At 42.9% G+C, this 24,741-nt stretch overlaps 4 protein-coding genes across 4 annotated transcripts; 3 read left to right on the forward strand and 1 right to left on the reverse strand.

Moving 5' to 3' along the window:
- On the forward strand, nt 2,246–3,297 carry LOC8067679 (transcription factor RF2b). The gene has a single exon (XM_002437274.2). The coding sequence runs from the start codon at nt 2,415–2,417 to the stop codon at nt 3,009–3,011; it is 597 nt and encodes a 198-aa protein (XP_002437319.2). The 5' UTR covers nt 2,246–2,414; the 3' UTR covers nt 3,012–3,297.
- On the reverse strand, nt 6,064–7,493 carry LOC8083488. Its single transcript, XM_002438663.2, has one exon. It carries the CDS (start codon nt 7,310–7,312, stop codon nt 6,401–6,403), a length of 912 nt encoding a protein of 303 aa, XP_002438708.1. The 5' UTR covers nt 7,313–7,493; the 3' UTR covers nt 6,064–6,400.
- On the forward strand, nt 7,617–10,959 carry LOC8067680 (sodium-coupled neutral amino acid transporter 1). The gene is made up of 6 exons (XM_002437275.2): nt 7,617–7,902; nt 8,548–8,983; nt 9,383–9,535; nt 9,633–9,836; nt 9,918–10,383; nt 10,473–10,959. Exons 2-6 carry the CDS (start codon nt 8,560–8,562, stop codon nt 10,603–10,605), a joined length of 1,380 nt encoding a protein of 459 aa, XP_002437320.1. The 5' UTR covers nt 7,617–7,902; nt 8,548–8,559; the 3' UTR covers nt 10,606–10,959.
- Nucleotides 15,912–20,585, forward strand: LOC8083489 (protein ABHD17C). Its single transcript, XM_002437276.2, has 6 exons — nt 15,912–16,496; nt 18,447–18,483; nt 18,609–18,845; nt 18,916–18,963; nt 19,493–19,926; nt 20,038–20,585. The coding sequence occupies exons 1-6, from the start codon at nt 16,168–16,170 to the stop codon at nt 20,105–20,107; spliced, it is 1,155 nt and encodes a 384-aa protein (XP_002437321.1). The 5' UTR covers nt 15,912–16,167; the 3' UTR covers nt 20,108–20,585.

Raw genomic sequence — 24,741 nt, forward strand, 5'->3', positions numbered from 1 at the left:
ACGCTAGCTTATCAGGTATGCTACAATGGGATTGCCCATCGCAATCCTAGATAGGTCACTTATACTTTTGTTTCCCTTGTTAGTAATCTTATATGGTGCAAAAACATTCTCAATTTTGCCACGAGATTCCTTTTTCTAGGTGATGACGTTTGCGCCATATATTGTTTTCATCTTGCAAACGTAACAAAGAGAACAAGGGTGTACTGAAAGCTGAAGCCACTAACAATTGTTGATAACAAAAGGCATATGGATCGCTAAGCGCTAACCGCGCATCCATATCTTGTCCCATTTCTATATCAAAAGGTTTGGCAAGTAGATGGAAAAAACCGGCCATTTACGTCACTGAAAACTGTTTGTCAGCCAAAACCAAGGCAACTTGGGTAACAGGAAGGTTAGGTTTTACTTTCAGCAGTTGTTTTAGCATGGTAAACTGCACACATTGTCAACTGATGTAGAAGATTAACTGAATGTCTTAGACATCAATTGCCATTATTCCTGAATACTACCTGTGTCTACCTGGATAATCAGATAGAAGTGCTTCTAGATGGCATGGCAATAAAAACAGGATGGTGGTCTGAAAAGTGCTAAAGCAAATTAAAGTTTGGCTAAAACAGTAACCTGTTGTTGAGCTGATGGTGGTTGTTGAGAAAATTGGAAGACAATGCCTGGTGTTTTAAAAGTTGACGGTCAGCAAGAGTCACCATAAACAAGTTTTTGCCGTCAGATCAGATTAGTAAGCCCTGTTGTCTTACTAATTAAACCCCTATGGTACTCGTCAATTCCGCATATACATTTTGCTTTTAGACATGTCCCGTTGTCTTATAAGTATCACACACCAAACTGGTACAATTATTGCTGCTAATGGCACTGGTAGGTAAGCAAATCAAAACTGATGATATGCAAACTAAGCCTACAAAGCCTACAATCCTAAAGAACATTATCATATACATACGCTTAGATGTCGGTCGTTAACACAAAAAAAATATTCATAGATGAACACAAGACGTACATCAGCATGTGACAAACAAAAGTCTCCTACTGTGTTCAGAACTTCAGATCATGTTTGCAGCCATCATCACTTGTCAATCTGCTGATGTACATGGGGGTGTTTGGATGCTTTATATACCACTCCTTGCCTAACCTTGCAAAAATATTAGAATATAGAGCACTACAAACATTTGGTTTGCAAGGAAGGTTTTCTCGGATTCTGTACATGTTCTTGTTGGGTGCAGTGAGCCAATTCGGCTCACCTGACTTAGCTTGGCAAGGCGAGGCTAGCTCACACGAGCAAAGCAAGGTAAATCTAGGCTTGGAAACTGAACAACCTCCATGTGTTAAGGTATTCACATATGCTACCCATTCGGCCATGTATTGTTGCTAAAACTAGCTATTTGAATACAGTACATCGGATAAAATTAAGGGTCCATTTGAAGCGCAGGAATTGCATAGAAATTTCAAATAAATCAATTTATTTTTAGAGAAAACGTAGAAACAAGAAAAAAGAATTCTCGCATTCCAAAGGCCCCCCAAAAGTCTCTATATAGAAGGCCAAAGGATTGCCCAACAGTACCAGAAACCTCACAACCACATGTAACCCAAGGAAGTGCACGAAATAGTTGGGTACTGCTGGCATTATTTGTGGCGTCACTATACATAAACATCTTGCTATCATATCTTGCACACAAAAAAAAGGCGTGAAAGGGCAATGCCGTCGTCACTTTGTCACGCAATGAAAAGACTTGCTGCTAAATAAAGTACCTCGTGGACAAGTAAACTATTCTTGTCCTCACGCGTTCTTGAGCAAAAATAAAACCTTTAACATGATAGTAAGCTCACATAAAAAGAAAAGACGCGAAATTTCTCAAACAACGCTTCAAACACCAAAGCCCTCTGCTGCGTGCAAATTTCCAATGAAAGTAGTGGGCAGGAATTGCAGCGACTTCGTTCATGGCATGATTTTCCACGCGAGAAGACGACTATTTCTGAATAAAGGCCTATCTCCTCGCCATCACCCTACGATGATTGACGTGTACGGCTACGGCTTGGCAAACAAAATTTTGCAGTCGGATCCCAAAAATCGACAGGATAATCCTGCATGAAGACGCAACAGGACGCAAAAAGGAAGGTTCGCTCTCAGTCTCTCAGCACGATGCCAGAAACTTTAGGGCTCTCTGTGTCTGTGTGCAGTTTAAAGGAACTCACTCACCTCACCTCGATCGGTATATGTCTGTGTGTGTGTGTGTGTGTGTGTATATATATATACGTCGTCGTCATCTCCTCCCTAGCTCGGTCCCTCCATTGATCGGAGAAGACGACTCCTCCGATCCTTTAAATACGACAACCGCTAGCTTCCAATCATCTCCTCGTCATTGCAACTTTGCCGAGAGCTACCCTGCAACAGCTAGCTTCCAGTCATGCAGAGAGACGACATCGCGACGTTGGTGTGCCAGTGCCACACGCTCGGTGCAGCTGCAGCTGCAGCGGACTTCGCGAGCTTCTACATGCTGCAGCACGGGCACGGATCGCTCGCCCACGAGCCGTCCTACTCCTACCCGCCGGGCACCGCGGACGGTTCTTGGTGCGCGTACGGCGGCGCCGGCCACGGCACTGGCGCCAGCGCCGGCGCCGGCGCGAGCATGGGTGGCGCGGGCGAGCAGCTGGAGCAGCAGCAGGCGGGCGCGGCGCGCGACGAGCGGAAGGCGAGGCGGCAGGCGTCGAACCGCGAGTCGGCGCGGCGCGCGCGCGCCCGGCGGAGGGGGCAGCTCGACGAGCTGTCGTCGCGCGTGGCCGCGCTCCGCGCCGCGAACGCGCGGCTGGCCGTGGAGCTGAACCGCGTGGCGGCCGCGCGCGCGCGGGAGGCGCGGGAGAACGCGCGGCTCAGCGCGGAGGCTGGCGCACTGCGGGAGAGGCTCGCGGCCGCCGAGGCCGCCGCTGCTGTGGCAGCGGGGGCCAGGGACGCGGCGGAGAAGGGCGATGAGGAAGCGGCAACGCCGGCGGCCGAGCTAAGATGACATAGTAATTCACTGCTAGGACAAGAAGGATTTGAGGGAGACGACCAATTGCATGCCTTTGTGCATGGCTGGTTGTCGTGTGTTCGTAAATCGTAAGTATGTAGTCGTGGAGCTCTGAGATTTGCTCATTCCGAATCTCCCAACACTCTGCAAGGTACGTACAGTAGGATACTCGATCTGGCGATCGGATCGTCCACAAAGGTCGAGATTTTCATATACGACTGATGATTTTGGAATCTAATACAGTTACGAGGCCCTGTTTTTACTATAGAACTGAGTTCATTCATGTGCAATTAGCATAGCCATTGCATACTGGTAAAAGGGTGGTTGTATACTCCGATGTGAGATAGCCGCCGGCGAGCAGCACCGCCGCCGGCCCAAGCTTCCACTTCCACAGCATGTAGGCGAAAACTCAACAAATTATGGGCCTGGACATCATTCGGTAGGCTCAAAAGGGCCCAGTATATGCAGAACAGGAGAGTGGCAACGTCCATGGCAGTGGCATCGCGGGGAAGTAAAATTTGCACATGTCCTCAGAGCCACATGATTTGTTTTGAGATTCGTGCCTAGTAGATAATTTCTGTTAGGCATGAATCTCAGAGTAAATCCTATGGTTCACAATGCGAGGACATGTACTCTTAAGAAACTGTGTTCCATCGCATCGCCGCCTCATCTGTTTTGGGACACCTCCCAAGGACAGTACCAAAGCTGTGGGACTATGGAACCTACAAACGTCACCAGTGGCCAGAACCTACAATGCAAGGGGATCTAGAGCCGTGGCATATTTTGCAGTTCAAAGAAAACCACTGGGTGCCAACCACCACGAGGAACACCTGCCGAATAGCAAAATCTCGAGTCATATCATATCCAACCCAACTAGCACAGGTACAATGCATCCAAATCAGAACTCCTCGCTGACCATCGCGCTCACCTTTTCTCAGGACATGATCACATGAACGACATGATACTTCGCCTGAACACCAATGGCCACCAAAGGGAGTGCAAAAGCTACGTCCGTTCGCTGCATATTCAAAGCCATTGCGGCTGCAGGGATGCCAAAAGAGCTGCAGGCAGCTGCAGACTGAAGCCACAACAGACAGGCTAGCATATGGTCTCAGGATTCATAACTATGGTTCATTCAGTATTTCAGTGTAACTATGGTTCATTCAGTATTCCAGAAACACATTGAAAGATACAAACACAAATAGTTGGCACTCGCAATTCAAAGTCTTTCGGGTTATTTATTTCATGGCAGTCTATCGTATCTGACATAAGCATGAAACATATATCAGTTACTTGATTATACTCATACCTCACAGAAATCACATCAGTCTCATAAATAGTGGTGAAAGATACCATCACTCACAGGCCTTTGAGCAGTAGCAAAATACGGAAAACCTTCATATAATATACCTCAACCCAGGGGCGAAGCCACGTTGTGTTACCGTGGTGCGCTGGCACCAGGGTGCACCAAAAATTTGTTAGTAAATTCACTAATACTCACCATGTAATATGAGAAAAATTCATTTGTTGCTTGAGTGGTGCACCACCATAACATTGATGATAGCCTCGCCCCTGCCTCAACCGGAGCACAAACGAGGATGACAGAAGCACCCTACAATCAGTTGAGAACTTGGAAGGAAAACGTAAAACCACTGCTATGAAACTGTAAGGGCATTTATAAACTACTACCAGTACAAGAACTCTAGAAGAGGGCACACATAAATGAGGTCCGAAAGCCAAGACTGGAGAAAATAGTCAGCAGGCCAATGTTATCAAGATCACAGAATCTGTCCACGTTAAAATGCTATGAGCTGGCAACTAGAGTTCTAGACTAGAAGAGCATAAATTCATCTCAGTGCTGATGCCATATAGTAGCAAAAGCATAGAGAAACTTTTAACATGACATGAATGTTACGCCTCCTAGTTTTGTGGCAATTCATCAATTAGTTTCCCTTTTCCAGACATGAACAGCAACATACTTCATCTCATTACCACTATCTGCTGCTGAGCTAACACTATTGCTAGCACCAGTCATCAGAGGAAGTGAAAACAAACATGAACACAGCATAGTCCAGGAATTTCAGTGAACCATAGAACATGGGTAAATTTTTGAATCTTGAAGCACCCTGGAAACTACGAACAGACAGTTGTGTGGTGGCTTGCCACAACTGCCAGTCTCACAAAAATTGTAGTGTTTCTTCTAAGGCAGCAAACCATACCATGCTGTATCAGTCAGCACCTGATTTATGTTGCCCAGAAATCACATACTCACATTGTAACCCAATCAGCAGTAGTCAAAGATAATTTATCAGACACAGGCATTTAAGAAATATCAGCCAAATAAGCAAAATCTTCAGGTATACATCATGCACAGCTCGGATGAAGAGAACAAAAGACATTCCACAATCAGTGCAAAACTTGGGAACAATCAAGTGTAAAAGCTTAACAGCATGAACATTTATAAACCAGCAATCTAGAAGAGAAGAGAGCACACATGAAGGGAGATTCAAAAGCCAGAACAATAACAGAAGCCAACTTCACACGAAGGTCACCTGAATAATGATAAGAAGGTACCGCAAGTTGCCAATTAAGGTTTTAGAATAGCACAAACTCATCTCAGTGCTGATTGCTGATGCTGGCGATGAGTAGTACTGAATAACTTGTTGATGCTCAGTGATGTAAGCACTGAGTAGATTTTAATGTAGCATCTATGTTATACCTCATTGTCAACCCCTAAATAAGCATATTAAATTAGTTTCATCTCATATTTCAACAAGATTGTTTTCGTCCAGTGTGTTCCTGACAGTTAATCTAGATATCAATTTGTGTGAACATTGCATGACATGCTATTTACACAACGTACAAAAGTCAATCATTGTCAAAAATCAAGTGCACCAATTGCAAGAACTATTCAAAATTTGAGAATAACCATCAATTGCTAAACAGTCCTGGCATAGTTCACTTGATAAATTACTTCTCAAAGCACATCTAAATTTGTTGAAGTCAATGGGCCAGGATGAATAAATTGAGTTCTCAAGCACAGAAAACAAGCATTTAAAATGTTGATTCTGTAATTACGATGAATTTCATACATAGTCAGCAAAGTGTTAGCCCAGCAGTACAAACATGCTAGTACCTACCCTCTCAAAAGCAAGGAAGAATTTGCTATATTATTGAAACAACAAGATGTATGTACAAATTGTTAAGATGATTGTTCTTCCCATTCAACTCCCAAGCATAAAAGCTAAATCCTGAAAAATTTCAAGACCATAGAAGTATGATTCTAGTGGCGTGTAAACATCCTAATGCGAATTCAATGAGTGAGGTTTCTCGCTTCCATGGAATGATGGAATTGCATCCAAGACATACCACCAAGCAGCCCTAGCTCAAATTCGCATCGGTGTACGTGTACCCAACTGTGGGGTTGAGCCACCAGCGGAACGGCGCCTCGCCCTCCGCCTCTCGTACTCAGGGTCGTCAGTAGGCAGCTCGTACCGGCACACTGGGCACGTGTTCCGGATGGCGAGCCATGGGCCGATGCACGCCCCATGGTAGAAATGCCCGCAGGGCAGCCCTGTGGCGAGCTCCCCCTGTTCCATCCCTTCCTTGCACACAGCACAACCCTGCGCGGCCTCCTCGCCTCTGACGGCCACCACCTGGAGCCGCTCCACCGCCGCGCGCGCCGCCGGCGGGGCGCCGCCCACGTCCACAACGTGCTCCGGCAGAATCTCGAACTCGTCGTCCAGCGACGCCGGGAGCAGCTCCCACCCGACGCCGCTCCGGAAGATGCCTTCGAGCTCCGCGTCGTCATCGCCGAAGTCGAACGGAGGCTCGTCAGAGAAGATCGAGTCGTCGTCCCCGCTGTCGATGCCCTCCATCACGCCCAGCATCTCCCGCTCGTCGAGGAATCCGAACACGTCGGCGTCGGTCTCTCCTTCTAGTCCTCCCCCTCCCACTCCCCCTCCGCCGCCGCCGCCGCCGCCGCCCCCGCTGCCGACGCCGGGGGCAGCGTCCGCGATCTCCTCCCACTCGAAGCTAGCGGCGTCGTCCTCGAGGCAGTCCCAGAAGGGCGGGGAGCGGGTCAGCGAGGGGGAGAGGCCGCGGAGGTCGGGGTCGGAGTCGAAGGAGATGGGAGACCCCGGGGTGGGGGTTAGGGTTTCGGGATCGAAGCCCGGGGAGAGGACGTGACGTGGGCAGTCGAGATCCAGCTCGATGGACTCGGAGAAGGAGACGTAGGAGAGGTCTCCGAACCCGTCGTCCCCGACGTCGAGGAAGAGCTCGTCGTCGAAGTCCGCCATGGGAGGCAGCGCCGCCCGGCGGTGGGGATGGGGATTGGGTAGGGTGGTGCCGTGGTGGTGGTGGTGGTGCGGCGGCCGTTGCAGTGTGACGCGTGAGGCGTGGCGTCCCCGTCTCGCGTTGGTGTCGGGTCACTCGCGCCCAACACGTCTACACGAGACGCCTTCCTGCAGCGTTTACGCAAAACTTGGAATACGCCTTTCAGTTGCGTTTGCGTTCACTTGAGCCGATTACAGCAGGAAGCTCCAGGCCAGTGATCCAATCACCTGACACCACCTCGTCCTCGCGAGATTCCAAGGGGAGGGGGGGCCAGGCCAAGTCGGCTCTTGCGTCGACATCGACGGGGAGAATCGGCTGTGGGCAGGCGATGAACTGTAGCGCGTGACAGCGAGAGGTACTTTGATTGGATCCATTGTCCGGCCGGTCTGCGTGCATCACCTGATTGCAGCTCTGCATTTCCTGGCTATAAAGCGAAGGGGCCCTTGGGCTGGCCGCGGGGACTGGAGAGGGAGAGAGTCCTCCCATCCACAACTTCTTAGCTTTTGCGGGATTGAGATCCGGCAGGGGATAGAGGAAGCTGAATTTCGGAAAGGTGCGGTGTTCTCGGCTCTCTTCCCATCTTCCTTGCCTTGTGGTTTTGTTGTGGAACAGAGGATTCTTGCTTGGGTAGGATTGGATAATTTGAGAGCTCATTTCTCGGGGTTCTGTGGCTGTACTCGGCTTTTCTGAGGCCAGTTTAAGTAGATGAAAGTTGTTTATTTCAGTTTGAGTTGCTGAGTTATGTGCTGTCTGCAATGTTGTATTGTTTCATAGAGTAGTTGTTTTGTTGATGTGAATTGTGTTGGAAGAATGGATTTTGGGCGTGCTTTAGCAGGCCTACTTAACTAGTATCTACACCAAGACGATCATATACCATAAGATTTATTGTTATGCCATTTGGCTTTGGCTGTCTTCTTACTTTTGTTTCAGGAGAACTTATTTGGTGTGCATACTATCCGAATTGTTTTGTTCTTATAATGGATCTACATTTCCATTGTCTTAAGACACTGCTCATACATATATGAGAAGATTATTTTGGGTAAACAATATAGGAAATGGAAATCAAAATAGAGAGTGCATAATTCAAAGAAATCTAGATCTCATCATAGTTATATTCTAGTAAAAAACAATTGTAACTGGCTATTCTAACCAGTGATCTGTTTCTCCATGTTTCTGACTTGAAAGTTTTCATATCCAGGAGAACAGAAAAATGGGGATTGGAGATGGATCATCAAATGGGAACCAGCAACTGGTGCATAAGGAAATACGAGATGAGACAACGCCACTTCTTCCAGTCAAAGTGGAGGAGGACGAGGGGTTTCATGAGTTCAACGGAGCTTCATTCTCTGGGGCAGTTTTCAATCTCTCGACCACCATAGTTGGGGCTGGAATTATGGCTCTGCCAGCAAGTATCAAGATGCTGGGCATCATCCCAGGGATTCTGTTGATCATCATTGTCGCACTGCTCACAGAGGCATCCATCGACATGCTTGTCAGGTGCAGCCACCAGGGCAAGATTACATCATATGGGTGGCTGATGGGAGAGGTTTTCGGGCAGTGGGGGAGAATTGCGCTGCAGGGCTCTGTCATAATAAACAACGTTGGCGTGCTAATTGTTTACATGATTATCATTGGTACTCTTAAACTTAGCACTCTTCCATCTACTTCTAATTTTATTTTTGCACATTTGAGATGCAGTATGAGTACTTATCCTGGTATACCTTTTAGTCATTTTTAACTGACACGATGGTACAGCTCTTATCGGGCATGGCTTTGGAGCCCAAAATCAATTTTCCTAAGGATGTTCAGATAGAATATTTTTTTCAAAATTCATTCCATAGCTTTACATATGGGTTCCTTCAGTATATTGCTTTCTGTTAATTCAAGAAACTCACCTATGACCTTCCTGAAAATAGTTTCTCTCTTGTTAGAGAGAGAGCAGTAAATATTCCCATTGTGCAACACCTTTCGCCTTAAAATGAAAAATTTATGCAATGGACTGAGGTTAATGCTGGTTCTTAATACTTTCATAGGTGATGTATTATCTGGAACAACATCAGGCGATGTTCATCATCGTGGTATATTGGAGGGCTGGTTTGGAGCTCATTTGTGGAATTCTCGTTCCATTGTTCTTCTTGCCACAGCTCTTTTGGTGTTTGCTCCATTGGTGAGCTTTAAGCGTTTGGGTATGTATACATGTTTGCCTATTGAGAAAAATATCCTTCAACATATTCCCTATTGTTAGCTGCATTCTATTGAAGTAAATCTTGTTATTTTCTGCAGATTCATTGAGATACACATCTGCGTTATCAGTTGCCCTGGCAGTAGTTTTTGTTGTAATTACTGCTGGGATTGCCATCATCAAGCTCTTCAATGGAACTGTAGCGATGCCCAAACTTTTTCCAGAATTAGATGGTCTTAATTCTATCTGGAATCTTTTTACAGCTGTCCCTGTTCTTGTTACGGCCTACATCTGCCACTATAACGGTATGCACTATCATTACACAGATACTATTCTGATTGTTCAAATATTCAGATTCTAAATTCGTCATGTTCATGTTTCCACAGTTCACAGCATTGACAATGAACTTGAAGACAGAACACAGATCAAACCGATTGTGCGGACATCGCTGTTCCTGTGCTCCAGTGTTTACATTGCCACAAGTTTCTTTGCATATCTCCTCTTTGGTGAGGGCACACTGGATGACGTGCTTGCCAACTTTGACGCAAATCTTGGCATTCCATTCAGTTCAGTCTTTGATGACATAGTGCGAGTGAGCTACGCTGCACATGTCATGCTTGTCTTTCCCATTGTCTTCTTCGCCCTTCGGCTCAACTTGGATGGGTTGCTCTTCCCCACATCAAGGCACATTTCTCGTGACAATAAGAGATTTGCCATCATCACCATCTCTCTCCTCACAGTAATATATCTTGCTGCCATTCTCATACCAAGCATTTGGGACGCATTCCAGTTTACTGGTGCCACAGCTGCCGTCCTAATTGGTTTCATCTTTCCTGCCATGGTCATACTTAGGTAACTAAATGTTTATTCTTGGTGTATGTTGCGTACACTGGCCAAGCCACTTTGTATAATCTGTAATATGGTGACTTGAATTTCTGCAGGGATTCTTATGGAATCGCAACCAAACGTGACAAGATTCTGGCTGTAACCATGATCGTGCTTGCTGTTCTGTCAAATTCTGTTGCCCTATACAGTGATGCGATGAACATCTTCCGTAAGAAGGAAGTGGCCTGAACTTAAGATTTCAAAAGTAGTCAGTGGTGGATGAAGAATGATCGTAATGCAAAACTCGATGATACGAAGGAAGATGATGCACTTGGCTTCCGTGAAGAAAAAATTTATTTATCAGCACCTCGGAATTTGGCCACTTGAAAGAATCTGAAGCTTGAAGTTTCCTGGTTTTGTGTACACAAGTTGGCTCAGTATCCGAATTGAGCCGCATGAAATATATGTATATTCTATGCGAAGAGTAAGGCTTGGAAAAAGCTTTCTCCACAATAATGTACAGTTATGCCAATTTCTGAATAAATTTTGTGAAATGTGGACATGGGCGTCTTGTCTCGAATGATTAAGAATGATATGATTACATACGTCGCTACCGTGTTTGTTTTGCCTTTCTGCTGTAACCAAGGGGCAGCATTTTCTCGAGCTGAATCTTTCTGCGTGTCGAAAGGTCACGAGTCACGACGCCAAGTAGTCACTAGAGCCACATTATTCCAGCAAATTAAATCCTCTGTTCGGATTCTTAGGATCAAGAGGGCCAATAAGCATAGTGATAGAATCGTCGGGATCTCTAATTTCGATAGGCCTATCATGCTGTCACTAGCCACCTGTTTTATCAACAACAACAAAAAAGTAGCAACATGTTTTCTGTCACTAGCAATCTTGTTTCAAGTAGCAAATGAGCACCCCTAGTGTAGGACTAGGATTAGGGTTGATGAGTTTGTTTAGGCAGAAACTCTTCACGTAACGACAGTCCAATCAAAGTATGAAGATAGATTAATTACAGGTGGCGCGGTTACAGCCACAAGTTCCGGCGTTTAGGCAGGAATCAATCAGAATCAGTTCACTGAGAGGGACTCAAATGATGACATGGTTCAATGAACAACACAGTTTGATTTGTGTTTTGCAAGCTACCTCATGAATTTTCTATTGTTTGTTCTCCACATCAGTCTACAGCAAAAAGTTGGTTAAAAGAGTGATCAGCAGGTTCACTAAGTCCCTAGGAGTCTAGCACTTACAATTGTTTATTCTCCCGCTAAGCCCATCTTGTGAGCATCGTTTCAACTTGGAACTCTCTGTTTCCTTGTACTCTCAACATTTCTGATATCTTCCCATATCAAGCATACTCTAGCGTGAACCGGCCAGGATTCCAAACATCACATTTTGGCCAATTTCGCGTTCTCTTTTGTGATTTTTCTTTTTATCAGATACGGCAATCCTAAATTCTAGTTTGCGCTGTCTTCTTTCCTCTGGAAACCTTAAGACAATTTTTGTTTTTGGGTGCTTCACTTCAACTCAATACATGGATATATGCTCAATAATGTTAAATACTTATGAAGATTTAAAATATTTCAAGAGCTAGTATATGGCAAAAAGGTCATTAAAATATCAATGATTTTTTGATGTTTTCGATCAAGACCGATAAAGAACATGATACCAAAATCACAAAACATCTTCTTAGCTATTAGGTTATTTTCGTGTAACATATTAGTATATTGCATATCCCCTGGTTCTAAGTCTTCGAATTTACATAGATATTTGTATTTTCCGTATATGTTTTTTAAGATTGTATCTTTGGCAACAAACAGTGCTTTCCCAGATGTTGCATCAAGTTTCAGAAACCAACTGCAAACCAGATTCTTTATAGTGGCTATAATTTTGATGTGTTGGTCAATTTGGACACCCAAGAATGACCTTATTTTCAATGGAGACCAGCCGACTGTTCACAATTGCAGGAGGAAATTCTTTTCAGAAATCAGTTTGGTTCAACACAGAGTCAAGCAGAGTCTACAAACAAGCTTTAATTCATGGATCAGCACCATAAGCCCAGATGTTCAATTAGTGTTCTGGTCGTTTTCTTTGTTTCCTTCCTTGTTCCCTAGTGTTATTTGACTCTCTTGTAATTCAATCGTCCTTTTAAATTTGATGAAATAAAATCTCTGTAGGGGCCAAGGTCCCTCCAGTTTCCTACTTTTTTAGTTGTGAGCTAAGTATTGACGACGTCTATGGTCACTGACCTTGAGATTTGCTAGTCCTATATTTTGGAGGTGCTTAAAGATATATATTATGCATAATACTTCAATAGGAGTGGTATGCGTACATTCGGTACATGTATTTAGAGTGCATTTGTAGATTTTCGTAACAACGTTTGGAATCCATATTCTCATCAGAAACATTTCTGATGAATCAGGATTAGTTTGTAGAATTATGTTTGACTAGCTGGTTGGATTCTTGAAACTAGAACTAAAATGAGGAGAAAACAGGTTTTATATGTTTCTCTGGACTTGTACAAAAATGAGAATCGGTTTCAAGTTATTCTCCCTTAAACATATATCTCTCTATGACGTTTGGCAGTGACTCAGTGACAGTGATCCTAGTAATTCTGCTGAGCTGAAAGATTTCTCACTGTCAAAAGCATCCTTAAGGCACTCACAATGCAAGACTCTATCACAGAGTCCAAGACAATTAACTACATATTATTTATGGGAGCTTTGTTACTGTACTTGGAGGAACCACCGGTTCCTCCCTAAATAAACATTGTCAGACGTTTGTCGCCAAATTAATTAATTAATTATAATTAAGGGCATTTTAGTATTTTTAGTCTATGTCATTAACTCTAATTGATACTGTTTTTTTCCACAAAATTGAGAGATCTTCCGTACTGCCTCCCGCATCGCCGCCGCTTTACCTCACTAGGATCACCATGGTCCGCTTGAACGGCCGGCCTGCTGTCATCCGCATGAATGGCTTGGCGTCGCCCGCCTAGGGGCTGAGCTTGCCGGCGCGCATACGATGGAGGTGGCTAGGGGCAGGAGAGCTCAGTTCGTCTAGGCACCGCCTGCGGTGGTGCAGCTCGCTGGCGCGCGGCGGCCGAGCAGCTCGCGTGTCCATGCCGTGTGGCCAAACTCTTCTCCCCCTGGCGCAGGCGACGAGATTGCTCGCGCTTCATCGTCGTTGACCGATGTGGAGCTCGCCGCCGCCGTCTTGATGGGTTCTCCTTGCTGACTGTGTTCTCAGTGAGATGAAGACAGCGACGAGATTGGTAGAGCTGCTGCCGCCAACGTGTTTATGGGAACGACCGAATGGGGCAGGTGCCGCCGCCTCCGCCGAAGTAAAAGAGATTCAATCCATGTACAAGTACAACTATACCCTTCCAATTTAATTAGAAACTATAGTTCCGGACCCACTGATTTTAGGTTCCGGCCCACAACTTAAGTTCCTGTTGATTGGTTCCTTATAATTTTTAACCATTAGATCTTCTAAAACGAACGGCTCTCATTATTTACAAGCACAGTAAAATTTCTCTTATTTATGGTATTTTGCTGATGTGGCAGTATATTTATTGAAGAAAGAGGTAGAAAAATAAGACTCCAAGTCTTATTTAGACTCCAAGTCCACATTGTTTGAGGTAATAAATAATTTTAGACTCTATGATAGAGTCTGCATTGTGAGTGCTCTTATTGTCTACGTGACTGAATGAAGAAGATTAAAAAAAATTCAAACGCACTCTAGCAGCTGAGTAGGCTTCTCGCTATCTCTCGATTATAGGCCCAATATAGTTTAAAAAAAATTATAGGCCCAATGTACTCAAGATTCAGGGCTTTACCCAATTTTGTCAAATGACCCAAGCGAAACGTAACGGAATTCTCGTGACATGCAGTAGAAACAAATCAAAGTGTCTTTGGACGGCTTAGATAGATTGGAGTAAACTAGATTATTTTTAAAAATATATTTATATTTAGTCTAAACTATAAACAAAAATAAATTATTTAAACACACTTTAGATTTCTTAAAGCTAGAACTATGAGCTTTTCGAACTTGACCTCTACCCACAGAGCATAAGTAAAAAGGAAAAACAAAGGTAGGAAAAATAGTGACGCGGAAATGCTCTTGCGGCTGAAGTAAGCAGATTCCATCGTAACGAGACTAATCACTTAAAACATTCTCTAGTATTAGTCTAGCATTGAACTGTATACATGGTACAAACATTCCGGTAAAATTTTCAAGATGCGATTACCCCCTTGAATGAAAGTGATACACTGGAGTTGGACAATTGAAGCAGCTAGCTGCGAATTGTATCCAGATGTTTCACATCCACTAATGTTCTTTGCTTCACACGTCAAATTTTCTTGGTCTGAAAAATCAAAACTAAAATTATTGTTGGTTAATTTATTGTGAGAGAAAAACACTGCTGGCCGGTAGAAAAAGTACGGTTGAAAAGAAAAGAGAACATGCACAGCTATAAGCTTCACCGTTTGACGATTTGCACTGTTTACTTGAAGATCACTTGAACCCTGCTCGCTTGACCTGCAAATTGTTGCCATATGCAGTGCAGGATGCCTTTGCTGAGCTGGTTGTTTACGTGTGAAGCGTCGTCGGCCATTAAAAATGTTGTTGCATTTTCCAACGAGATGCCATCAGTAACATGCAACCCCTTGGCTCGTGCCTTCTGCCTCACATCATCATATATTTGAATGTAAGGTCTTGTTTAATTTACATACATGAAACATTAAATATAGATAAAAAATAACTAATTACACAGTTTGTCTATAATTTGTGAGACGTTTGAAATAGAGGTTGTTTGTGTCTCTGTTTTGCAAAATGTTTTTGGAACTAAACACCAAAATCAAAAAAATTGGTGTCAGATTTTTTGTAGGCATTTTAGAGTTTTGGGGTTTAAAGGTTTTTGCATATAATTTCAGGTACTAAACAACCCCTTGACTGAAATGTGGAACAAGCAAGAAACAAGCAACCTTGTCTCTGACACTCGTTTCAAAAGACATACTGTCACATCACATGAGATGATCAAATTAAACGAGCATAGAGAAAAGGGAGTGTTTATCGTTAGTTGATGATCATGACTGTATGTATGTATATATATAACGAAGAATGATCCCACTAACGGTACAAAACCAACTGCCAGGTGGGGCCAGCACAAACTGGGCCCACTTATCAGGGACAGGCATTACTAGCACCTCGAGTCAGCAAGCAAAGCAAGGACACACGCTTTTTCTGAAAGCAGCAGCCGCGTCCTTTGCCGTTGCCGCCGCCGGCAGCGCTAAAAGCGAGTCGCTTCACATGCTAGCAGCCCTCCGCGTCTTTTATTCAGGCCGCGCCAAAAAAACCTTTTTCTTCCGTTTTTCCACCGCAATGCCTCCAAATTTGCCCCAAATTCGCGCGACATTGGGTTTCAAAACCCAAACCCCTCCTCAAATTACGGTCGCCAGCCAACTAATCCAGACGGCGGTGGGGCCCAGTCGGTTCGCATTAACAAACCGCTCCCCGCCCCCGTTCCACTGCTCCGCTCAGCTCCGTTACCCTTTTCCCCTCCGATCGCGGCGGCAGCTTCCGCGAAGGCCTCCACTGCAAAAAAAACCGAGCTCGCCACGCCACGCATCTCCTAGTCTAGTTTTTTTTTTTTTTTCTCCTCCGCCTCGAGTCCCGCCACCTCCGACTCCGAGCCTGCCCCGCCGCCCCCGGGACCGGGAGCCCCATCAGTCCCTTAGCTCGCTCGCCCGCTCGCCTTCCGCTCAGTCCTCTGCTTCCGCTCCTCCGCTCCCAAGTCCCATCCCCATGGGCGCGGTGGCGTCGACGGTGGCGGCGCGCTTCGCGTTCTTCCCGCCGACCCCGCCGTCGTACGGGGTGGAGCCGCCGCCGTCGCCGGCCGCGGCGGCGGCGGACTCGGAGGTGGTGGAGCTCAGCGGGGTGCCCGTGTCGAGGGGCCGCGGCGTGGAGGCGCGGCGGCTGCCCACGAAGCGCGGCACCGAGGTGGTGGCCATGTACGTGCGCCAGCCCGGGGCGCGCCTCACGCTGCTCTACTCCCACGGCAACGCCGCCGACCTGGGCCAGATGTACGAGCTCTTCGTCGAGCTCAGCGCCCACCTCAACGTCAACCTCATGGGGTATGTAACGAGTGCGCTCTCTATCCCTCGCCGCGCTTTGCTGCTTCGACTGGACTGCGTCGAGATCCTATCTGTTAGTATTACGCTGTGATGCTGTGATGTTAGTATTCGGTTGCTTGGTAAACAGGAATACATGTTTGAGCTCATTTTTAGGACGGTATTGGAGGTTTTGTTTAGAACTTGCCACTTGCCTGCTTCCTCGTGATTGTTCGGGTGGCGGGTGCACTTGGGAATTGGGATCCTACAGTTAATCGTGCAATGTTGGGATCTCTAGCTGCTTTAATTACGTAATTAGATGCTTAATGTTGTACAAATCTGGCATGTCATTTGGATTGAAATTGTGATCCAGAGTTTATCTTAACTGGTTGGGGGGAAATTTAGTGTCCAAGGTTGTGCATGTATTATTTGGATGTATGTTTCTGGAAGGTAGTCTTTAGATTCTGTTGCTAGATATACTTGTTTGTGAATTAATGTGTTCTTAATTGTTATATAAGTCGGGAATGTCCCAAACTGCAACAGTGCAGCTTATCTGGATGTGTGGTTCGGAGAGTTGTGCTGTTCTGGTATACAGTAGATGGATTTCATTGAAGCTGGTAAAATGTTTGCTATTGAATACTTAAGTTGACTGGAAAGTTTGGATGTTGATGTGCTGTACTATTGTTTGAGGGGCACGTCTGCTTCATTGCCACTTTGCCAGTACTGGAGTTGTTTGGAATTTATTGGATTAGGGGAAGGAAGACTGTTCATTTATATTGGCGCCTTTGATTGTGAATCTTGTTTGACCTGTTATTGAGTTTAATAATTCCAGTAGTACTTAGTAGTTAGTACATAGAAATGCTACGCTAGTTGTAGTGGGACCCATGTTGGTTACCATTTTCTTTGCTAGAATTTGGATGACATCTGGGTGTCAGTTGCTCCTGATCAAGATGACCATCCATTCACTTACCTGAGCTACTGGAAGCTGTGCACATTTTTCTTAATAAATCAGGAGGTGTTGGACCCTACTAGTTAATATATAAAAATAAATAAAAGAGAGTTTTACAGGAAATGAAAGAAAAACACAAAATATTACAAGAATCCTTCAAGCCAGTGCTCAATTTCTGTGAATTATTTTCTGTGCTCTATGGATAACCAAGGTAAATACCCGTTTGAAAGTCTCTTCACATCTTCGGATGTTTCGTTGAACGTTGTTGAATATCAGACCATTTCAGACACTGCAGATATTCTAACTCATTACAGTAATGTGTCCTGCGTCTGGGGCAACTAGCCTTCGGGGTGTTTCTCGGCCCATGCGCGAGAAGTTTCTTCTCAATGCAATGCTGTGGGGGTGGTCTTTCCCCCGTTGGTTGATTTTTTTTTTTTTTTTACTTTGGTTACAACAGTTGTCCATTGATTTTTCTAGATCCAAGTTTTGATATTATTTGAAATTTTGGAACTCTTGTTCATAGCTTTTGTTCTGTAGAGATTTGAGTGAATCAGGTTTTACTGAGGGAATTAGGCATTTCTGGTTTGCTGGCTATGTTTAATAATAGTGATGGGATGAGCTGTCGGTTAGAATAACTTAGTCAGTGGATCCAACACGCTATGACCTATTTTTAAATCTTGCAAATGGAGGATTTGGTCTGCTCTTTTATCCCACTTTATTTTTCTGGTTGTTCATTTTGTTGCTTAATGAATATATGAATTCCATTTATCACCACATTATAACTTTTATCCTATTTTACCCTTTTTGTTGTGTGTAAGCTGGCTACAATTTAATATGTTGTTTGACTCTAATTGGTGATTGATTGCTAGGCATTATCTATGGCTGTTTTAACCTTTCTATTGTGCTCATGATATATTTGCTTTTCATTTCGATGCTCGTCGGTCCTGATCGTTTCAATTCCTTTGAATTTTGTATTCCTGCTATGCTCCATGTTAGTAACTTCTAACCTGTACATTTTTCTACAGTTATGATTATTCTGGGTACGGACAATCATCTGGGAAGGTATAAATTCAGCTTTTATCTAGGAAAGTACTTTCCCTTTACCCCTCTTCTCTGATGCTATTTTATGAGTTCCTCCTCTTGTGCATGAGCATGACTTACCAATTTAATTCCATTTGATTCTGCAGCCAAGTGAGCAAAACACGTATGCTGATATAGAAGCTGTTTATAGGTGTCTTATAGAAACATATGGAGCCTCTGAGGAAAACATCATTCTATATGGTCAATCAGTGGGGAGTGGCCCTACTTTGGATTTAGCATCCCGTTTGCCTCATTTACGAGCTGTTGTTCTACATAGCCCAATTTCATCTGGTTTAAGAGTGATGTATCCTGTAAAGCATACATATTGGTTTGACATATATAAGGTGATTAATTTACTTGATTTCTTTTAATTTGATCATATACTTGATCTAATCTCTACTAATTTATTTACAGAACATTGACAAAATTCCTCTGGTCAAGTGTCCTGTATTAGTTATACATGTGAGTATTCCTCTGACAGCAAGTTTTCTTTAATAATGTTTAGTTCCATGTGCGCACATGCATGTGTCTTTATTGCCATTAACTTCTGTCTTGCATGTAGGGAACTAGGGTTCAAGGCTTTATATATTTGATGGTTAGATGCCATTTTCACACTTTGTTTTTTTTCAAAATGTGTTCCGAGTTTCAAGCTTTGTTTTTATCAATGTTACTCTTGCTTGCACTTGTATGAAGCTCGGTGGGAATGTTCCTGAAATTTTATTAAGATCTACACTTTTGAGGTCAATAAAATGGACTACATATTGGGCATTATGTCTGTACCATCATACAGTATAGTGTTGCACTACTTATTCTAGAGTTGTACTGCAATAATACTATTTCCAGAATTCAGATCATAAGGTGCCTTTTGCCTTTCAACACCTGTACCAACTTTCTGCATATAAGTTCTGGTTATGGGTGCCATACACAAGGTTTTTTTTTGGAAGTCAACACAAGGGGTTTTAACCAAGTCAATAAATTATTCCATGTGCAGGGTACAGCGGATGAGGTTGTTGACTGTTCTCATGGGAGGGCACTATGGGAACTATCCAAAGTGAAATACGAGCCTCTATGGGTCAAAGGAGGGAACCACTGTAATTTGGAATTGTATCCAGAATACATTAAGCACCTGAAAAAATTTGTCAATGCCATAGAGAGATCACCACCAGTTAAAGATGAATCTCCGGAGAGTTCAGGTCCTTCAGATCCTAGTGAAACAGGATCCGAAAGTGCGGAGAGCTCACGGAGAAGCACAGATATCCGGGAGAAACCAAGATCAAGCATTGATCATAGACCTAGCATTGATCGACGGGAGAAACCTAGGGGAAGTATAGACAGGAGAGATAAAAGCAGAAAGAGCGTTGATCAGCTTGACAAACCACGGGCTAGTGTGGATCAACCTGACCGGCCGCGGAAGAGCATTGATCGGTTTGTATATACATTTTTATGCTTTCTACTTTACATTCCCTTGTGGAATTTTGTTGCAAGATGTATTCTGTTTCCTGTTCTCCTGACCCTTGTAATGCCTTGATGCGACAGCTTCGGGGGTATGATGAGGTCAGTCAAGTTGTGCAATATTGACTGTTTCACTGCGGCTTCTGGGAGCTGAAAAAGATCTGAAGGTTAGTACAGTACTTGGTAGTGCCTCTTAGCCATCTGTATGTATTCCAAATTTTATAATTTATTATTCAATTGGGTGTTTTTAGTGTGGCTGTTTAAAAGGTGTATTGGTCTAAATGAGAGTTTGTATCTCTTCCCTCTGAATTGTTTGTTCATTGAAAGGAAACAGCCATAGTTTCCCAACCACTTCCTTTTTTTTTCTTTTTCTTTCTTTCTTTCTTTTGTTGAAGCCATTTCACTTGTTACCTGATGAAGTCCGAAGAAAAGCCTCCCCTGCAAAGCAATGAGAAGCACTGTCTTTGCAAACTGTAACTATGTTGTGCTATTGCACCTTTTTGTTTTGTTTTATGTTCCACATTCCACAGAACCGCTTCATAGCTGTTGATCGGACTTTAAGTGGGAGTTTTCTTTTCTCCTCTTTGTAGTCATGAATGAATGGAAGTTTATCTGGTGGTCGTTTACCATTATCTCCTCGGTGTTCTATTACTGCCCGGTTTTGTGGCATCCTTCCCTTGCCACGCAGTCCGGGAACTTTCGTAGCTGCGGGACATGGAGGGGCTATTTGGTTGCTAGCCATAATTTGTCACACTTTATCTTAGGCAAGTTTGATCAAGTTGACAAGTGTTTGGTTGACAACTAAGTTTAGGCATGGTTTTTTTAGGCTCCACATGTCATAAAGTTAAAAAGTGTGGCAAGATTCTTTTAGGCATGGCAAAGTGTGACAATCAATTTACTAGCCATACTTTTTGTGGCTTGCCACATTTAAGTTAGTTGTGGTAAACTATGGCTAGCAATTAAACACCCCGGAGTCAGCAGCAGCTGGCTCCACGCGACGGCGAGGCTACCTTGTCTACGTCAACGACAGCAACGAGGCGGGGGGCTGCCGAGACGTCGATCGGCCCCGACCCACATGCGACGGCCGGCTGCCGTGCGGCCAACCGGCAACAACGGTAGGCGGTAGCGGTGGAGCGCGATTTGGGATGAAAACGGATCGGATACGAACGGATATCACTGATATCATATTTGTTTTCATATTTTTGGTCGGATTCGGATTCGAATACGAATAATACCAACCATGTCGGATAAGATATAATTGGATGTCGACATCACAAATATACGATTTAAGTATTCGGATACGGATACGGTATCGGATGATGAATATTCGGACTCGAATACGAACAGATCTAAACCTCTCTAAACGAATTCGGTCTCGAATACGGTCGGAAAATATCCGTACCGTTTTTATCCCTACGCGACTGCGCGAGCGAAGCCGCCGGGTCCGCGGGTGCGCCCACATGCTACCAGAGAGGCCGCGGCGTTGAGGCTGGCACTGGCTCTCTTTTCACTCTATTTTTAAGCAAACTGGGGATTCTTTGGTGTGAATAATGAGGCTTTGTTTAGATTCATTTTTTTTTTTAGATTTTGACACTGTAGCACTTTTATTTTTATTTGACAAACATTGTCCAATCAGAGTAAATAGGCTTAAAAGATTCGTCTTATGATTTATAAATAAACTGTGTAATTAGTTTTTGTTTTCATCTATATTTAATGTTTCATGCATGTGCTATAAGATTCAATATGACGGAGAATTTTAAAAAGTTTTTAGTTTTGAGTGAACTAAACAAAGTGAGGATGTGTACGTGCGCACCTAGGGCTCGCATGGGCGTTATGGAATGGGCCAATGGGCTGTCTGGCATCGGCGCATGGCCTCAAAGGATCAAATCCAGCAGCCAGCCAGTTTGGGCTGGCTTAAGCCCAACGCTCATCGGTCATCCGCTTATTCCTTTTCCCTCAAACGAAAAAAAAGGGAAGAAGTCCAATTAACTCCCTCCCTAAAGGGTCATTCGGTTCTCCTCCTTGATATATAAAACTCCTAAACTTTTGGAAACCATTCACTTTTACACTTTGGCAATTTTGATGGTGGTTTTGCTGATATGGCGCAACGTCAAGGGGTAAATCAGATTTAGCAGTAATTGTTTGTATGTACCCTTATCTCTTTTTCTATCTTGAAGGAAATCTCCTAGATTTAGCAGTAATTGTTTGTATGTACCCTTAACTAGCTTTCGCATTAGGAAGCAATATCCTATGTTTTCATAGAATCTTTTTTTATAAATACTAGGGGCGAGCTCATATAGGATAGAATGCCAGATAAGCTCATTTCCTACACTAATTATCTTTACAAAATATGAATTATGCATTGATGATTGCTTAAACAAATGGTTACCTAAGAAGTCATCAATTCTTACCAAGAGACATGGATATAACAAACATAATCATTATCACTATAACAAAATAACTACATAAAATGTGTAAACAAACATCAACAACACAAATGCTGACATATTTTCCCTTAAGCAGTGGCCAAGCCAGCTTGTGTCTTATGACTCACAGGTGGGTACCACATATTTTGTGTTATTAGGCCTTGTTTAGTTCACCCCGAAAACCAAAAAGTTTTCAAAATTCCCTGTCACATCGAATCTTGCAGCACATGCATAAAGCATTAAATATAGACGAAAATAAAAACTAATCACACTATAAATCACGAGACGAATCTTTTGACCCTAGTTAGTCTATGATTGGACAATATTTACCACAAACAAACGAAAATGCTACAGTAGCGAAATCTAAAAAATTTTCACATCTAAACAAGGCCTTAGTCTTCAATAGTTAGTTAAAAGAAGAAATAAAAATAAACTCTGGAAAAGGGCCTCAAACTTCTCCCTCTTCCAATGACTCACACAGATACTGACACATTTTTCCCATAAGCAATGGCCAAGCTAGCTTGTGTCTTATGACTCACATGTGGCCATGTGGGTACCACATATTTTACGTTATTAGACTTCAATAGTTAGTTAAAAGAAGAAATGAGAAAAGAAACTCACTAGAAAAGGGCCTCAATAAGGAAAACTTCTCCCTCTGCCAATGACTCAAGAAAAACACATTAACAAAAAAGTAAACTATGTTTCTTGCTAGCATGGGAAAAATTTACAAGTGTTGCACGATAGAAAGAAGCCTTAAGAAAGCAAGGATTGTCTACTGTTTATACACCTATGAGCCTCCATTGCACAAATCCAATCCCCATTTCTATCAACAATTTAAAACTCACAAATTCCATTATAAACAACATAAACAAAGAGATAATAGATGTCAAAGCAAAAGTTCTAGTACCATAGATTTCTAAGTCTACTTTCATAAACTTAAGAAACATACAAACAACATAGTAATAACAAGACCTGACACTAGAGTATGACAAGATTTGACAAGATAACAAACATATATGGTGGACCGATGGTAGACATATAAAATTGATAGCCAAATCTAATGCCACCTTGAACAAAGTTAATAAAAAAACAAATTTTAACTAGAGTAAATGAATGTAGCTTATGCACTATATCAACAAAAATAATCTATGCTCGGGTCAAGAGGTAGGTTGATCATTTTGGTGGGGCTATTCTTTTATGTCCATCGCATGGTATATTAGCTTGGGTAGTAAATAATCTGCCATAGAGTGGTAACCTTTCTCATGCATGATTTCAAAGTTGGTCTTTGATCTGCTAACAATTCTCTTTTTCAACTGCTGCTTTTCAAATTGGAGTAAAGTTCATATACTTATCATTGAGTAAATTTTCTAAAGTCTTTTTATCTTTCTCGGTCAATTTCACTTAATTGTGTTTGTGTAACTATATTCCTAATTCTTTAATATCATTCAAAGAAATCCTAATCTACATCAAAGACGGAGCTATAAGGTTAATTTTTTTCATCTGCCAAATTTATAGAGTCCGTACTTTTTATTTAGACACTCAGATCTAATGGCAGACATTGGGTGTGCATGATATTTTTTTAAAAAAATCTTAATATTATTTGTAATAAATAAATATTAGCAATAAAATATATATCATTATTAATAGTTTTTAATACTTGTTCATATGTTGGACTCATGTGTATTCGTATATGATTTCTAGTACAAACACGATAATCTTGTCATATTAAAAAATAAGATAAATAAGATGGCTATCTTATCACTCTATTATTTATGTTGGCTTGTTATGAATATAAACAAAAAGTCAAAAACACATCAATGTACGCACCTATTTATAGCTGTTTATGATCACTATGATATTGTAGGAGTTAGTGGTAGGATTTTTTTTTTCATTTTTCCCCGAGATTTTGTTCTTCGCTCCTAACCTCTTGAAGAGGAGTAAGTGCTAATGTATTTGCAGCTAACGTATCTTCTACCTTGTAGAGTTGGTTCCTAATTTTTTCCGATCGTTCTGCCCCCTAGAAACTTATTAGGTGTAGAGATTAGACTGAGAAAGTTATTTATTAGGTGTACAGATTAAACCTCATAAAGTTATTTTTTTTACAACGGACGGAGTACGTTTGTAGGACAGTATCTACTCTCTGATTGTTTGTATCAAATGTGTATGTGTCCATCCATTTTTTTACTTTGGAAAAATAAATAAATAATGTTTTTTATGAAACGGGAGGGGAAAACACTCCTACTGAAATTTATTAGAAGAACAGTAAATTCTCTCACTAAAATCTATTGATGAAACCGGCGAAATTGTTGCTTTAGGAATCAGAGAATCTCGCTGCCCATGTCCATTTTTTCCCCCTCTCATT

The sequence above is a fragment of the Sorghum bicolor genome, chromosome 10 (genome assembly GCF_000003195.3).
Source record: "Sorghum bicolor cultivar BTx623 chromosome 10, Sorghum_bicolor_NCBIv3, whole genome shotgun sequence".
In the NCBI taxonomy this organism is placed as follows: Eukaryota; Viridiplantae; Streptophyta; class Magnoliopsida; order Poales; family Poaceae; genus Sorghum; species Sorghum bicolor.

Coding starts and splice junctions, on each gene's coding strand:
- LOC8067679 (XM_002437274.2), top strand. CDS start 2,415: ATGCAGAGAGACGACATCGCGACGTTGGTGTGCCAGTGCCACACGCTC.
- LOC8083488 (XM_002438663.2), bottom strand. CDS start 7,312: ATGGCGGACTTCGACGACGAGCTCTTCCTCGACGTCGGGGACGACGGG.
- LOC8067680 (XM_002437275.2), top strand. CDS start 8,560: ATGGGGATTGGAGATGGATCATCAAATGGGAACCAGCAACTGGTGCAT. Junction 8,984..9,382: donor TGTTTACATGATTATCATTG/GTACTCTTAAAC, acceptor ATACTTTCATAG/GTGATGTATTATCTGGAACA. Junction 10,384..10,472: donor CCTGCCATGGTCATACTTAG/GTAACTAAATGT, acceptor GAATTTCTGCAG/GGATTCTTATGGAATCGCAA.
- LOC8083489 (XM_002437276.2), top strand. CDS start 16,168: ATGGGCGCGGTGGCGTCGACGGTGGCGGCGCGCTTCGCGTTCTTCCCG. Junction 18,484..18,608: donor ACGGACAATCATCTGGGAAG/GTATAAATTCAG, acceptor TTGATTCTGCAG/CCAAGTGAGCAAAACACGTA. Junction 18,846..18,915: donor ATTGGTTTGACATATATAAG/GTGATTAATTTA, acceptor ATTTATTTACAG/AACATTGACAAAATTCCTCT.